Source organism: Microcaecilia unicolor, chromosome 3 (assembly GCF_901765095.1).
Source record: "Microcaecilia unicolor chromosome 3, aMicUni1.1, whole genome shotgun sequence".
NCBI classification, from domain to species: domain Eukaryota; kingdom Metazoa; phylum Chordata; class Amphibia; order Gymnophiona; family Siphonopidae; genus Microcaecilia; species Microcaecilia unicolor.
Window position 1 is genome coordinate 171,607,931 of NC_044033.1, and position 15,853 is coordinate 171,623,783.

The following is a 15,853-nucleotide window of genomic DNA, read 5'->3' on the forward strand; positions in this document are numbered from 1 at the left end:
ATACAATCTAACCTAGTTGAAGCAAGGCTAACATAACACATAGAACAGCCTAGCTGTATAGGGAAATCAAACATAAGCAGCCTAGCTGCACATCTCAATAATAGCAGAGCAATGCAAATATATGGCATACAGTAGAACACAATAAACTAGGCAAAGGGCCCGCCCTAGCGGGACAAAGACAAACAGGCAATACTTGGCTAACAGAGGTAACATCGCTTGTGGTTAAGAAAAGGGTTCATTCTGTCAGTATACTCAGATGAGCCGCTAAACAATCATGGCAAGCTCCCTCAAAACCAGAGTGTAGCAGAAGCAAAACAAAGGGAAAAGAAAGAATCTCTTAAGGACCTGCAGGACAGGTAGAGGCAAGAGCAGGTCACTCCGCTCACAGAAGACTAGGGATGTCACCTAAGACAAGCCAACAGTCACTGAGGCACCCGAGACGAATGCTCCCAAGGCAGGCAAGATAAAGCAACAAAGCCTGAGCAGACTGCTCCCAAGGCAGGCAAGGTGAAGAAGCCAAACCTGAGCCGATGCTCCCAAGGCAGAAGGCTAAACGGCCCTGCACTGCACCCAAGAGCCAGGAACAGCCCACGCGGACCCCTCCGCGCTCCAAGCACCGCTCCTTCGTCCAGAGATGCCTCGAAACGTGGTCTCAGCCGCTGCACCTGCAGCACTCCCTGTCATCCAGGCCACACAGTCCCAAACACAGCACAAAGCCACTCGCTGCATACAGCGACCAAGGCCTCACTGTGGGCGACAGGAAACTCAGCTGAGGCACGGAAGACTCTGGACTCACAGGCTTGGCAGGCAGGCTTCACTGGACCAAAGCAAAGGTGAAAGCTGAAGGCACAGCTTTTACTCCTCAGGACTACCAGGCTTGAAAGCAGACTTCCGCAGGAACACAGCATAAGGTGAAAGCTATAGGCAAAGCTTTTACTCCTCAGGACTACCAGACTTGAAAGCAGACTTCCACTGGAACACAGCATAGGAGAAAGCTGTAGCAAAGCTTTACCTCTCAGGACTACCAGGCTTGGAGGCAGACTTCCACTGGAACACAGCATAAGGAGAAAGCTGTAGGAAAAGCTTCAGGCCACGGCCTCACAAAGAAACAGATGTTGGAACTAGCAGAGCCCCAGGCAGGCCAGGCCTTAATCAAGGATAATGGCCAGAACACTGAGCACTCTCAGAAGCCAGCTTAAGAAGTGCTCAGTGCTGATGACATCACCAGCTTTGCCTCCACAACTCTACAGTGACCCCACAGGTCACTGACTGGAACTGCAGGTAATTTTAGAAGGTTTAAAAGGCGGAACAAGGCACTGACGAGCAAGGCACGGATGTCGGCGACAACGACCGTGACATTAACAGGAGGCTTTTTTAAATATAGGGGTTTCCTTTTAGCATATTAATTGATAAGGATATATTTTGTCCGCAGGGGAAGTCCTTGAAACAGTCCTAGGGGGGAAACATGTCATGTCGGATGATTGATCCCCCGTCTGATCATGACGTCTGCCTAAGATAAGTACTGATATTAAAGTATCATTGAAGACTGGAAATAATAAATATATTCGTATATCAGTCAATAAACATATCTAAAGGATAGAGTTAGCAACTTAACTAAACCTTAGAAGAACCGATGACGAGGTGGGTGCTTAAATCCTTGTAGTAAAAAACAAAGATTACACAAGGTTTTCGGGTTCTGATAGAATCTACCAGTGGGGAGATTGTGAATTAATTATTGACAATGGGTCTGCCCCACGTTATATTTGGCTTTTAATTTAGGTATTGCATACTGAAATATGACCCATTTACGTCAGCCATTAATCTGGTATAAGTGGGCATGCCTATATTTAGGTACACCAACATAGGTTTATGCTAGTAATGGAACCCAGACACCTAGATGCTGTTACAGAATAGACACTCCTCGCACTGCATCCAAATGCCCCTGTATAGACTTGACCCCCAAAATAGCCCCTGACTCCTCACACCAGTCTCTAAACCATCAAAATACTGATCTCTTTTCATGTTTTTGCAATGCCCCAAGTTATCAAACACACACTGTACCTCTACCCATTTCCAAATAAATGGGGGAGGGTCAACACACACAAATCTCAGTCTGATCTCATAAGCCGCCCCCTCCTTCCCCAACTCACAGATCTGAGATGAATAAAGTTGAACACATAGAGCTGGAGGCGGATTTGGATGATATTCTAAATGAGGGACTCTCTATGCATGTCAGATATCAGTGACCACAGGATACCTAAATTGTAAACCAAACTAATCCTAGGAAAAGTGGTGCAGGAGGATGAGCACAGCTTTCCAGGAAAAACAGTGAATCAAAGAACCCCACTTGTTGCACGTGATACAAGGCCTCCAGCTCAAGATACCAACAGCAAAGGAGAGATCAAAGAAAGCCTACAGGAGTCAGGGACCAAGGTAACTCATATACAGCCTGTGAACCATTTGGGCTAATATCTCTTTTCTTGGCTTACCATATTTGCTTCAGACAAGGAACAGGGTTTGCATTGTATACCAGTGTCAAGAAACCTGAACAGTTTCTATCTAATCACAAGTCAGGAACCTTGGAATACAAGCAACCTTCAAGAGCTGCTTCTATTATTTGTGACTCCTTACATTGAGAAGGGAAATCTTATCCCAGTTCTGCATGCCATGATAACATCAAGACTGGATTACTGCAATGAACTATACAACGGTCTGACTACAAAGGGTCTGCACCATCTCCAGTTGATTCAGAATACTGCAGCAAGACTCACTGAAGGTTGCAAGCAACGTGATCACATCACACCATTTTTGCAAAAGCTTCATTGGCTACGGTACAATACAGGGCTAAATTCTATGTTTGATCTTCAAGGCCCTTAAAGGAAATGGCCCTGAGTACCTGAAGAATAGGATGATCTTCTACACAACACCAAGGACACTAAGGTCCTCTCAAGGACTATCACTAACCACACCCTCCAAAAGACATTACACCACGTGATACCCGCAAGCGAACCTTCTTCGGAGTAGCCCCTACACTTTGGAATGCACTGCCTGAAAGGCTCCACTTAACACAAGACTATCTTTACTCCAGGAAGTAGGTGAAAGCTTGGCTCTTCAACCAGGCCTTTAATGGAAGAAGCAACTAACATGTTAGTCTCACTCACACACACAAGGAGTGACATGGGCTGCACATACTGCAGCAGGACATCTTTATCCACTCCTATCCTAGCAGAGATAATATTTAACCATCTCTCTGACCTCATGTGCAACTTTCTTTAAATTAGTCACCTTTCTTTCTAACTCTTCTTACTCTCTTACCTATCGATATGTTCCATCTTTGATTATATCCTTCACTATCAATTAAAATGTTCTATTATGTATTGTGTTGACATGGTAAATAGTATACTATAATGTTATAACTAAAGGACTTCAATAGTACTCAGTCTCTAAGGGGGTTGTTTACTAAAGCTTAGCTCGAGTTGTATGCATCAGGGCTCATTTTATTCCTATGGGCCCTGCTGCAGATAACTCGAGCTAAGCTTTAGTAAACAACCCCCTAAATATTTATCTAACCAAAATTCACTATAGAGACTCACTTTATACATAAAAATATATATAACAACAATACTTTATTTGTAATCCAGTTAAAAACCTTTTTAGAAATTTTTTTCAAAATCCTACGCTAAGTTACAAAACACTTAAAGGTAATACACAGCATTTGACTGTCCATCATTCATATGCACCAGTATCAAATACATCAATTCAATCTCCTTGATGCAAAATAGTTCTTTGGTATATACTGTAGAGATGTTTAACGTCATACTGGTATTTTAAACAATCCCAATGCTTTACAAATGTCACTTGATTTTTCTCAAGGCTTTGAAAATAAGCTTAACTTCTGGTTCAGGTCTTTACAACACAATCTTTATAATATTTCCAGATATTGTAAATACATCACCAAGTGATAATCACTGAAAGAATTCTCCACCAGCTGTCCATTAGCACTTATATCAGATGATCGTTGTCTCTAGCTGATATTCCCAATTGTGATAGAATCTCGCGTCATCAGGATATTCTATATGACCAATTACTCACATTAGAATACATTCTACTTATTACCCTTATCAAAAATATATATATTTAAAATCTTGTTTATAATTCTACTCTCACACACCTTAGCAAATTCATCAACATTCTCATGTCGAAAAATGCAACGGAGAGCACTGTCAGTTGGTTTACCAAGAGGGGCATAATCGAAAGGGGCGCCCAAGTTTTCCTGAGGAAGTCTTCGCAGGACATAGTAACATAGTAGATGACGGCAGAAAAAGACCTGCACGGTCCATCCAGTCTGCCCAACAAGACAACTCATGTGTGCTACTTTTGTGTATACCCTACTTTGATTTGTACCTGTGCTCTTCAGGGCACAGACCGTATAAGTCTGCCCAGCACTAGCCCCGCTTCCCAACCACCAGCCCCGCCTCCCAACCACCGGCTCTGGCACAGACCGTATAAGTCTGCCCAGCACTATCCCTGCCTCCCAACCTCCAGTCCCGCCTCCCACCACTGGCTCTGGCACAGACCGTATAAGTCTGCCCCGCACTAGCCCCGCTTCCCAACCACCAGCCCCGCCTCCCACCACCGGCTCTGGTACAGACCGTATAAGTCTGCCCAGCGCTATCCCTGCCTCCCAACCTCCAGTCCCGCCTCCCACCACTGGCTCTGGCACAGACCGTATAAGTCTGCCCAGCACTAGCCCCGCTTCCCAACCACCAGCCCCCGCCTCCCACCACCGGCTCTGCTATCCAATCTCGGTTAAGCTCCTGAGGATCCTTTCCTTCTGAACAGGATTCCTTTATGTTTATCCCAAGCATGTTTGAATTCTGTTACCGTTTTCCTCTCCACCACCTCCCGCGGGAGGGCATTCCAAGCATCCACCACTCTCTCCGTGAAGAAATACTTCCTGACATTTTTCTTGAGTCTGCCCCTCTTCAATCTCATTTCATGTCCTCTTGTTCTACCGCCTTCGTATCTCCGGAAAAGGTTCGTTTGCGGATTAATACCTTTCAAATATTTGAACGTCTGTATCATATCACCCCTGTTTCTCCTTTCTTCCAGGGTATACATGTTCAGGTCAGCAAGTCTCTCCTCATATGTCTTGTTACGCAAATCCCATACCATTCTCGTAGCTTTTCTTTGCACCGCTTCGATTCTTTTTACATCCTTAGCAAGATACGGCCTCCAAAACTGAACACAATACTCTAGATGGGGCCTCACCAACGACTTATACAGAGGCATCAACACCCCCTTTCTTCTGCTGGTCACACCTCTCTCTATACAGCCCAACAACCTTCTAGATACAGCCACCGTCTTGTCACACTGTTTCGTCGCCTTCAAATCCTCAGATACTATCACCCCAAGGTCCCTCTCCCCGTCTGAACTTATCAGACTCTCGCCACCTAACACATACGTCTCCCGTGGATTTCTATTCCCTAAGTGCATCACTTTGCATTTCTTCGCATTGAATTTTAATTGCCAGACCTTAGACCATTGTTCTAGCTTCTTCAGCGTCCCAGCGAAGGGGTGGGGAAACCCGTATTATCGAAACAAGAGGGGCGTCCATCTTTCATTTCAATAATACAGTTGTGGACGCCCAAATCGCGAAATTTAGGTCGACCTTAGAGATGGTCGTCCCCGATTTTCGGCCATAATGGAAACCGAGGACGCCCATCTCAGAAACGACCAAATCCAAACCATTTGGTCGTGGGAGGAGCCAGCATTCATAGTGCACTGGTCCCCCTGACATGCCAAAACACCAACCGGGCACACTAGGGGGCACTGCAGTGGACTTCATAAATTGCTCCCAGGTGCATAGCTCCCTTACCTTGTGTGCTGAGCCCCCCGAACCCCCTCCAAAACTGTACACCACTACCATAGCCCTAAGGGGTGAATGGGGGGCACCTACATGTGGGTACAGTGGGTTTCTGGTGGGTTTTGAAGGGCTCACATTTACCACCACAAGTGTAACAGGTAGGAGGGGGATGGGCCTGGGTCCACCTGCCTGAAGTGCACTGCACCCACTAAAACTGCTCCAGGGACCTGCCTACTGCTGTCATGGAGCTGGGTATGACATTGGAGGCTGGCAAAAAATATTTAAAAATAATTTTTTTAGGGTGGGAGGGGGTTGGTGACCACTGAGGAAGTAAGGGAAGGTCATCCCCGATTCCCTCCGGTGGTCATCTGGTCAGTTTGGGCACCTTTTTGAGGCTTGGTCGCAAGAAAAAATGGACCAAGTAAAGTCGCCCAAGTGCTCGTCAGGGACACCCTTCTTTTTTCTATTATCGATCGAGGACACCTATATGTTAGGCACGCCCCAGTCCCGCCTTCACTACGCTTCCAACACGCCCCTGTGAACTTTGGTCATCCCCGCGATGGAAAGCAGTTGAGGACGCCCAAAATCGGCTTTCGATTATGCCGATTTGGGCAACCCTGGGAGAAGGACGCCCATCTCCCGATTGGTGTCGAAAGATGGGCGCCCTTCTCTTTCAAAAATAAGCCTACAAGTCTCATGTCACAAGGCTCCGGCCTAACTGCCGTAAGACGCCAGCACATGCGTATTTAAATCTTTAACTACATTGGTTCAATTAAACTATATGACGTCATTTAACTAGCCAATAAAACTAGATACTCCTCATGAGCATGTTAAAGAAATGTTTCCTTTATGATAATTCAGACCACTCAACCTCTTTATTTAACCTTCCCGGATCCATAGTATCCCCTTGAAATATAAATCTTTCTTCAGTGCATACAAGCAATTCAGAAACATCCCCTCCACAAGTTAGCCTAATCTGTTGTAATACCACAAAGCGCAATTCCGATTCTATATGGTGAGCTTTAATCCAATGATCAACTAAAGGAGCTTTAGTTCTCTTATGACATAAATTGTACAAGTGTTCAGCTATTCTCACCTTAATGTTTCTCTTAGGGGTATGTTTACTAAGGTGCATTAGCATTTCTAACACATCTGTAAAGTTAAGGCATGTTAAACGCTAATGCGCCTACATATTTCTGTAAGTACATAAGTAATGCCACACTGGGAAAAGACCAAAGGTCCATCGAGCCCAGCATCCTGTCCACGACAGTGGCCAATCCAGGCCAAGGGCACCTGGCGAGCTTCCCAAACGTACAAACATTCTATACACATTAGCGTTTAATGCGCAACCATTTACCCGCGTTAAAAATGCTAACACGCCTATAGCACACCATAGTAAACATAGACAATAGTTTGACCAATATAGAAAAGGCCACATGAACATTGGACGGCATATACTACGTGCTCCGAGTTGCAATCAGTTTTACTTCTTAATTTGAATGGCTTGTTTGTTCGCGGATTTATGAAGAATACCATCTTTTAATTTTTTTGAATGATAACTTTTGTATTGCAAGAGTGTATTTTTATCTGTCTCCTTTCTACATATAGATGTTATCAATTCATTATGAGAAAAAGTGATACGGATATCTAAAATTTCCCTCATTTCCACCCACATGTGATACAAAAGTTATTACGATTACTATTGTTCAAATGCTCTAGAAATAACATTAAGATCTGTTGAGTACCTGTCCAAATTAAAGATATCATCTATAAATTTCCTCCATAGTTTAACAGGTTGTACTTTTCTGTAGTTTAACTTGAGGAAAGTACAACCTGTACACAAGAGTCTTCAAACAAAACCATATAAAGGCATGCTATTGTTGGGGCTACAGTGGCTCCCATTGATACCCCTTTTGTTTGTACATAATATTGATTCTCAAACATGAAATAATTTTTTGTTATTATCATGTCAGCTAGCTGAACCAGTAGTTCCGGGAGGCTCAATTTTTGTAGGGGCAGCTTTAAGAAAGGCCCCGGCTCTGCCTGAGCCTCGGGGCCTAGTTGTGGGGAACCACCAGAGAAAAAAAACCCAAACAAAACCCTTGCATTACATATAGAGGCATATTTTCAAAGCACTTTGGGAGGCTAAGTTCCATAGGTTTCTATGGAACTTTGGGAGGCTAAGTGCTTTGAAAATGAGCCTCATAGGAAGCTTTCAAATAACTAAAAAAAAAGCTGTCAAATAAAAAAAAAACACATAGGCATAAACCACAAGTTTGCTATTGTTTTCAACAGTGTCTGAGAATGTTTGTGGTCACACAATATGGCGAGGGAGACGGCTTCAACATTTTAACATCATGCCGTCTCCTGTCATAAAAAAGCTGTCAAATGAAAAAAAAAAAAACCACATAGGCATAAATTCATAAGTTTGCTATTGTTTTCAATAGTGTCTTAGAATGTGGTCACACAATATGGCGGGGGAGACGGCTTCAACTTTTTGACATCATGCCGTCTCCTGTCATAAAACCTCCTTGTACACAACAATTTTTGGGGTCCTTTTACTAAGGTGCACTAATGGATTTAGCACACACTAATGATTAGCGTGCACTAAAAAATAAGACACCCATTATATTCCTATAGGCATCTTATCATTTAGAACATGCTACTCATATGTGCTAAATCCATATTTGACATATTAATTGCACTTGCAATCCCAAATGATTCTTGGTTGTTGCCACAACTCTGAATGATACCCTTTGGTGGTATAGAATTTGTCTTATTTTTATTACACTTGTACCCCGTGCTTTCCCACTCATGGCAGGCTCGATGCGGCTTACATGGTGTAATGGAGGGTTAAGTGACTTGCCCAGAGTCACAAGGAAGCTGCCTGTGCCTGAAGTGGAAATCGAACTCAGTTCCTCAGGACCAAAGTCCACCACCCTAACCACTAGGCCACTCCTCCATCTATACATATGAATTTAAGATTGCGGGAAAAACAATAGATACCATAAAATTTGTAAGATTTGGAAACCTCTTGAAACGTATCTTTCACGGATGTGAAGGCTCATTGTCAAAGCACTTAGGGGGTCTTTTACTAAGTCGCGATAGCATTTTTAGCTTGTGGTAGAAATCAGCTGGCGGTAAACACCGAGACACTCAAAGGAATATAATGGGCATCATGTTGTTTACTACCAGCTGACTTCTACCACAAGCTAAAAAGGCTACCGCAGCTTAGTAAAAGACCCCCATAGACTTACAAAGTTAAACAAGGCCCCTTTCACAAAGCTGTACTAAAAGGAGTCCTGCGGTAGCATCGGCGAGTGGATTTTGCCACGCACTGAGGCCCCCTTTTACTGCAGCGGGTAAAACAGCTTTTTTATTTTTAATGTAGAGGAGTGTGGTAGCCGTGTTAGTCCACTCTTAAGGTTATCAATAGAAATCAAACAAAATAAAACATCCTGTTAGAATATCGATGATATGCTTTGATGTCCCCATGCATACCTCCGACCCACCCCCATCCTCCCACCCTGTCAGACTGACATAGTAATGCTTGAATGTTTTCACTTATATACACTGTCAGCTAGCACATTTGCTTATTTCCGATCTGACGAAGAAGGGCAACCTTTGAAAGCTAATCAAGAAATGTATTAAGTTATGTCCAATAAAAAAGGTATCATCTTATTTTCTTTTCCATGTTTTATTTTGTTTGATTTCTATTGATAACCTTATTTTTAATGGAAATGGAGGTGCGGTAAGTGAAACATTCGCTGCACAGCCATTTCCAGGGTGGAGCCCTTACCGCCTCCTATTTATGAGGCGGTACCGGCTCCCACGCTAACTCAGTGGTAAAAGGGCAGCATGTGGGGCTGCCCGATCACCGCCGGGTAAGCCCCAGCACTAAAAAATAAAACTATTTTTTCAGCGCTGGAAATGGCGCACATTGGGGGCAGGCACTACCACCAGGCTCCTGCGATAGCCCGGTGGTAGTGCCGGATTGGTACATGTACCACCCCTTTGTAAAACGGGCCCTTAGCAACATATGGAAAAAGTCTAAGTGCTTTAAAAATGAGCACTTTAATATACTAACTCATCAATGGGTATTGTGGTTGTTTTTTTTTTTGTTATTTCTTTATTTATTTGGATTTATTAACCGCCTTTAGGAAAAGATTCACCCAAAGCAGTGTACAGCAGGTATAAACTGAATATGATTGTAGTATTTCTTCCCTTCTGTTTTATATTTTGTTTTATATAGTTCTTGTCAGTTGTATTTTCTTATAAAAATTTAAAATAAAATGTTTTGAACTTAAAAAACTATATATAAACTGCAGAACCCAGAGATACCATAATTAGAGCAAAGCTACATGGAAACTCTTGCCTGTTACTTTTTTAAAAAATTCTGTTTATATAGATATATTTTTTTAAAAGACTCCTATTCTAATGATTAAACTGAAAATAAAATTGTCTGCCTCTGTTTTCATGACTTCCTTTGTTTTCATGACTTCTCCTGTCTTGTCATGGTTTGTCACATTGCACCATCTGCCTGATCCATGTCTCCAAATTTCTGCTCTCCTGTCCACCCCCTCCCCCATCCCTGCCTTTTTTGGCTGTTGTCATGCTTCTCCAGCGCTCATTATGTCTTTCATACCTCTCCTTCACCCAGCATCCCACATTTCATTCAGCCCTAACTTCTCCCCATTGCTTTTATTTCCCACAGTTCTCCCCTCTATCAAGGTAGTCTGTTTCCCTGTGTTATCCACAGCACCCTCTTCTTCTTCATCACTCGCAACTCTCCTGCATATCCCCCACCCACCAACTCCCCTTTCGTACATTTTCTTGGTTCCCCTTAGTTTGAGGATAGCAGCAACTGCCTGCTTCCGTAACAGAATATGCCCTGCCCTCCAGCCCAGCCCTTTTAACTCTGCCAATGACTGCGCATGCCCAACACACTGTAACGTGCCCTAGACTGTCAGTCTCTTAAAGGTACAGGGCTCCGAAGAATAAAACTAGCTCATTCCGGTCCCCTACGCCTTTAAGGGGCTGACTTACAGGGAACGCAACGCACGCACCACAGTTCTTCAGCTAGATCTGTTGGGTACGTTGTACAGTTGATTGAGTTTTGTTCTTCATGTTCCCCATCAATTTGATAGATCGTTGTCTATCTTGTTGCCCCCGCCGGCAAAGGAGCTAACTTTTCGAAATTATTGGGGGTGTGATAAACCCAATGAAAATTACCTCTCGCTGGAAACAGTCAAGGAATTTATTCAATATTGAGGGTGCTCGCCGGGTTTCTACTTTTCTTTGCTTTCTCGGTATGCGCATTAGAGATTTGCACATATAGATGCAGCAGTGCATAATATAAATACATCTCATTCGTATTCACTCTGGATTACGACACACTATGATTAAAATTAGCCCTTCCAAAAGCATGCTGGCTGCCAACCCCTGCTTTTGAGATGGCAGGATTTCCCCCGGTGACATCCTTCACGCCCCCTAGGGCCGCAGCTCATATAGAAAGGGCAACGTATACCTTAGAGCCCCAGTACCTTCCCAGATGAAATGGCCGTCTGCTTTCTTTAAAAACTTGAACCAGAAGGTCTCGGTGCAGGGCTCATCAAGCAGCACCTCTGCCAGCCAAAGGGACGGCTCCTGTGTGGACACGGTGGGCTGGGTGGCCTTCAGCGGCACGGCTGCCTGTGGATCCCAGTGTCCCAGCTCCGGGCGGGAGCCCAGCACGAAAAGGGCAATGTCCGGGCGCTCCACTGTCACCACCACCCCAAATCTGCATAGGAGCTTCATGTTCAGGCCCGGGGGGGACTCGGCTCCGGGAGCCAAGCCAGGATTGTCCAAGATAGCCCCTGTAGGCACTACTGTGGTCTCCCCGATTTAAAACAGCGAGACCAAAAACAAAGTCCGGCGAATGCTATAATTAGCTGATCCTCAGCCCCTTCCCGTCCACCGGAGAGCTGTGCAGCTGCCACAGTACACCAGCAATTTCAGCCCCCGCCCTCTCCCTTCCCTAATAGAAGTGCACTATGCTCACATTCTGCAGGGTCCGTAGGATCTGTGTTTTACCCGGACCTCTCATAGAGCCGCAGGGCTGTTTTTGGGAGAGAGGGGGTTTGTTTTCTTGCAATGCAACTAATCCTGTGTGTGAATCTAAAAGGACACCGCACCCGCCACTGCCACCCTGCGGCCGCTTGGTGGCATCGCAGAAGTGAGATCTTGAGGCGTGTATGCACTTTGAGGGCTGCTAAGGTACTGCTGATGGAGCTGAAAAGGTCTCTTCTAGCTTATTCTCAGTAAGTGTGACACGGCCAAGAAAATGTCATGCTTCCTCTATAGTTTTTGGATAAGAAGAAATTATGCAGCAGTTGCAGTCGTGCATACAAAGGGAAGAAAATGGTACAATTGCTACTTGGCTTCAACTTTACATCAGGACTGCAGAAACTAAAACTGCTTCAAAATATTGCAGCAGATTTGGTGACTGGAGCCTAAAGGCGAAACATTGTCTTCCTATAGAATCACATTTAAAATCTTGATTATTTTTTTGACCTGGACAGGCTTACTTTCTTCCCTTTTGCTGAACAAAGCAGCCAATGTACCCTTTATACTGTCAGTCTCTTAAAGTGCACAGGTTAGAGGGCCTCAATGCATCGGAATTGCTGGCACTTTCTGCTCTTGCTCCCTGCGCTTTTAAGGGGCTAACTTGCCTGGGAAGCACCAGAGACTAGAATAAATAAATTAAACTGTGAGGCCACAAAGTGCTGGTTTAGACTTATCTGCCAAACGATTAATCCTCCTACCTTTTGGGTAAATAAGTAGAAACCTGTTCAGGGGAAGAGATCATACCAGCCAGCTTTTTGCTCCCTATGTATTAAAAGTGCTTTGTACTAACAATCCTGGTAGGGAGAGCAGTTGCACAGCAGGACTGAGATGCACTGGCAAGGTCGGGGAAGTATTGGAATAAAAAAGGAAGATGTAGGGCAGGAGGATGGTGAAGTGGCACAGCTGATGGGTCTTGATATTAGAACAGAAGAAGGCAGGAGTGAGGTGATTAATTTTAAAATCTGCTAACAAAAAAAAAAACAATACAGGAGTGTAGTAGGAGATGTTTGTGTAAGAATCTCTAGTGGAATAGCAAGGAATGGTGCATCGGCAGTGGGCCTGTAAGGGTCTTATGCTAGTGTAATCTTCTATTATATTGGGGATTACTAAAGCGTTCGTAGAACTCTCCAGAGGTATTGGAGGCCGGAGGGAGGATTTGAGTTGTGTGAAGTGTGAGAGGATCCTGCCCAAAGTGGGTGGACTTGTAGGATAAGATGCAGGGAGACAAGGAGGTTGAATAGACAGAAGACAAAGCGAGCTTATCTAGTCCACTTTAAGAGCTGAAGCCAGTAGGAGGACCTTGTTGCGGTTTTACAACCCCTAAAACAATAGCAAAAGATTATTAGAAACTAGTAAATAAGGTCCGTTTCTGACACAAATGAAACGGACGCTAGCAAGGTTTTCCTCGGAGTGTGTATGTTTCAGAGAGTGTGTGTGAGAGAAAGAGAATGTGCGAGTGTCTATGTGTGTGACAGAGAGAGAGTGAGTCTGGGTGCGAGTGTGTGTGAGAGAGTGTGTATGTCAGAATGAGAGTGTGTGTGTTTGAATGAGAGTGTGTGCGAGTATGTATGTGAGACACAGTGAGTGTGAGAGTGTTTGACACAGATACACTGTGTGAGAGAGAGTATGTGTGTGATACACAAACTCTCTGTGAGACCGAGAGTGTGTGAGTGACTCTGTGACACATAGAGAGTGAATGTGATATAGTGTGAGAGACTGTGTGTTAGAGAGAGAAAGACACTGACTGTGAGCTAGAGTGTGTGTGTGTGTGACAGAGATACATCCCCCCCCATCTGTGGTGTGGGGACCACCTCCCCCTCCCCTGTGGTCTCAGGATCCCCTCTTCCCCTCCCCCCCGTCAGGTCTGACCCCTCCCCCTCTGGTCTGACCCCTCCCCCTCCGCGTGGTTGGCAGCACCGTGCAAGTGTGTGAGAGTGAGACTGGATGCGAGTGTGTCTGTGAGAGTTTGTGCGATTGTCCTCTGTCCCTTGCCCCCCCTGTAGCCACCCAGCAATTGTCATCTCCCCTGCCCCCCCCTCCAGCCATCCGATTCTCCTGTCTCCCCTGCCCCCCAGCAATTATCCTGTGACCCCTGGCCCTTCAGCCACCCAGCGATTATGCTGTCTCCCCTGCCCCCTTCAGCCATCCAGCGATTCTCCTGTCTCCCCTGCCCCCCCCCCGAGCCAGCCAGCGATTCCCCTCTCTCCGCTGCCCCCCTCGAGCCATCCAGCCATTCTCCTCTGTCCCCTGCCCCCTCCAGCCACTTGTGATTATCCTCTCCCCTGCCTACCCTTCAGCCACCCAGCGATTCTCCTGTCTCCCCTGCCCCCCCTCCAGCCACCCAGCGATTGTCCTCTGTCCCCTGCCCCCCCACAGCCACCCTGTGATTCTCCTCTGTCCCCTGCCCCCCCTCCAGCCACCCAGCGATGGCCGTCTGTAGCCTGGCCGTCTGCATCCTTCGATTTCGTTCCCTCAGTCCTCCTGCTTTCTGCTTACCCGCCCTCGACGTCATAACGTATTGTCCGTCTGCAGCCTTCGATTTCATTCCGTCAGCAGTCCTGCCTTCAGATTCCCCGCCCTCGACGCCATGACATTTTGACGCGAGGGCAGGGCATAGAGAGATGTGACACCCTTACAGACTTACGAACCCTGAAGCCACGGAGTCAGCTTCAGAATATTGGAGGTGCATTTTATTATAGTAGAAGATAAGGGACTGCCTATGCGTGGTCCGTCTGTAGACTGTAACAAGTTTAAAGATGCTTTCAGTTGGATAGGCAGTGCCTTAAAAGGTGGAGGACAAAAGATTTGTTTTAACTTATTGGACAGCTTTTATTTGAATTTATTTGAAAGCTTCCCATATCTAGATATAAATATCATGAAATAATAATTGAATATCACTAACAACTTCAAAAATTATTGCAGCTGGTAGAAACAGCACTTATAAACTCTGTATTTTGTGCTCATTTTCCTACATTGTTCTATACAATAAAGATGACCAATTTTCAGTGAGGATATCCTGTTCCTGATGGGTTCATCTTACCTGTTGTAATCTGCCTTGGGAAGCCTAGTGTTATAAAGATGATGGAATATATTGAAATTAAATGGAAGTAGAATTAAACTCTCCTTTCATTGGGGCACATGGAATCACATCTGTTTTGTAGAAGTTTACCTTTTAGATACACAAGTGGATTATTCTGTTATTGAACATGTTTCAGGGGCAAGTGGTTTTATAAGTCAAAAATAAAAATTTTGTTTCAAGCAGATCTCATTTATTTAAGCATAACTAAATGGGCTATAAGCCCCAAATGCAGTCCACTGGTTTTCTTATATTTTGTTCTTGTGATGACTTATACTGTGCAAAAACTGGAAATACAGTGAGACAGAATAATAAAATTCATTAACATCCAAAACTTATGTTTAAACCCCTGGAATCCAGTTTTCCAAACTGAATTTAACATAGACTTGCCGTGTCTGGACTCCTTCAAAGACATTATATATGACTGTGCTATGTTTGCTGATTGCAGTGCAGTGGACAGTTCATATTTCGAGATGTCAGCACATCAAAAAGGCAATTAAACATACCAAATCAATTTTAACAGTCGCTTCACAGCCAACAAAATCCAATAGCTTCTCATTATTGCAAAACTGAAGAGAAGCAACAGATTCACTGAGAAGTTGTGTTGCTAATCTGACATTCATTTTATTTTTTGACCACAACACATACCGAGCTCTCAATTTATTACCTAAGTGTAACCCCTCATGTTCTTGCAGTTTGTGAAGCTATTCAATGTATTCCCACTGTACTAATCCCCCCTCCACATCAACCAATGATGTCTTCTCTCCTAATGTATTCCTAACAAGCTTGAGCACGAGAGGGATTCA

At 44.6% G+C, this 15,853-nt stretch overlaps 1 protein-coding gene across 3 annotated transcripts in view; it reads right to left on the reverse strand.

The window, feature by feature from the left end:
- EPM2A (EPM2A glucan phosphatase, laforin) overlaps window positions 1–11,987 on the reverse strand; it is a 124,686-nt gene extending 112,699 nt beyond the window's left edge. The window contains exon 1 of one of the 3 annotated variants that reach the window (XM_030196576.1): window positions 11,410–11,987. In XM_030196576.1, the coding sequence (XP_030052436.1) occupies window positions 11,410–11,662 (253 nt within the window). In that variant the 5' untranslated portion in view covers window positions 11,663–11,987. Of the gene's footprint in view, window positions 1–11,393 lie in introns of all 3 variants that reach the window. The other 2 variants (XM_030196577.1, XM_030196578.1) reach the window with 2 other exon arrangements.
- Between the last annotated feature and the right edge of the window lie 3,866 nt (window positions 11,988–15,853).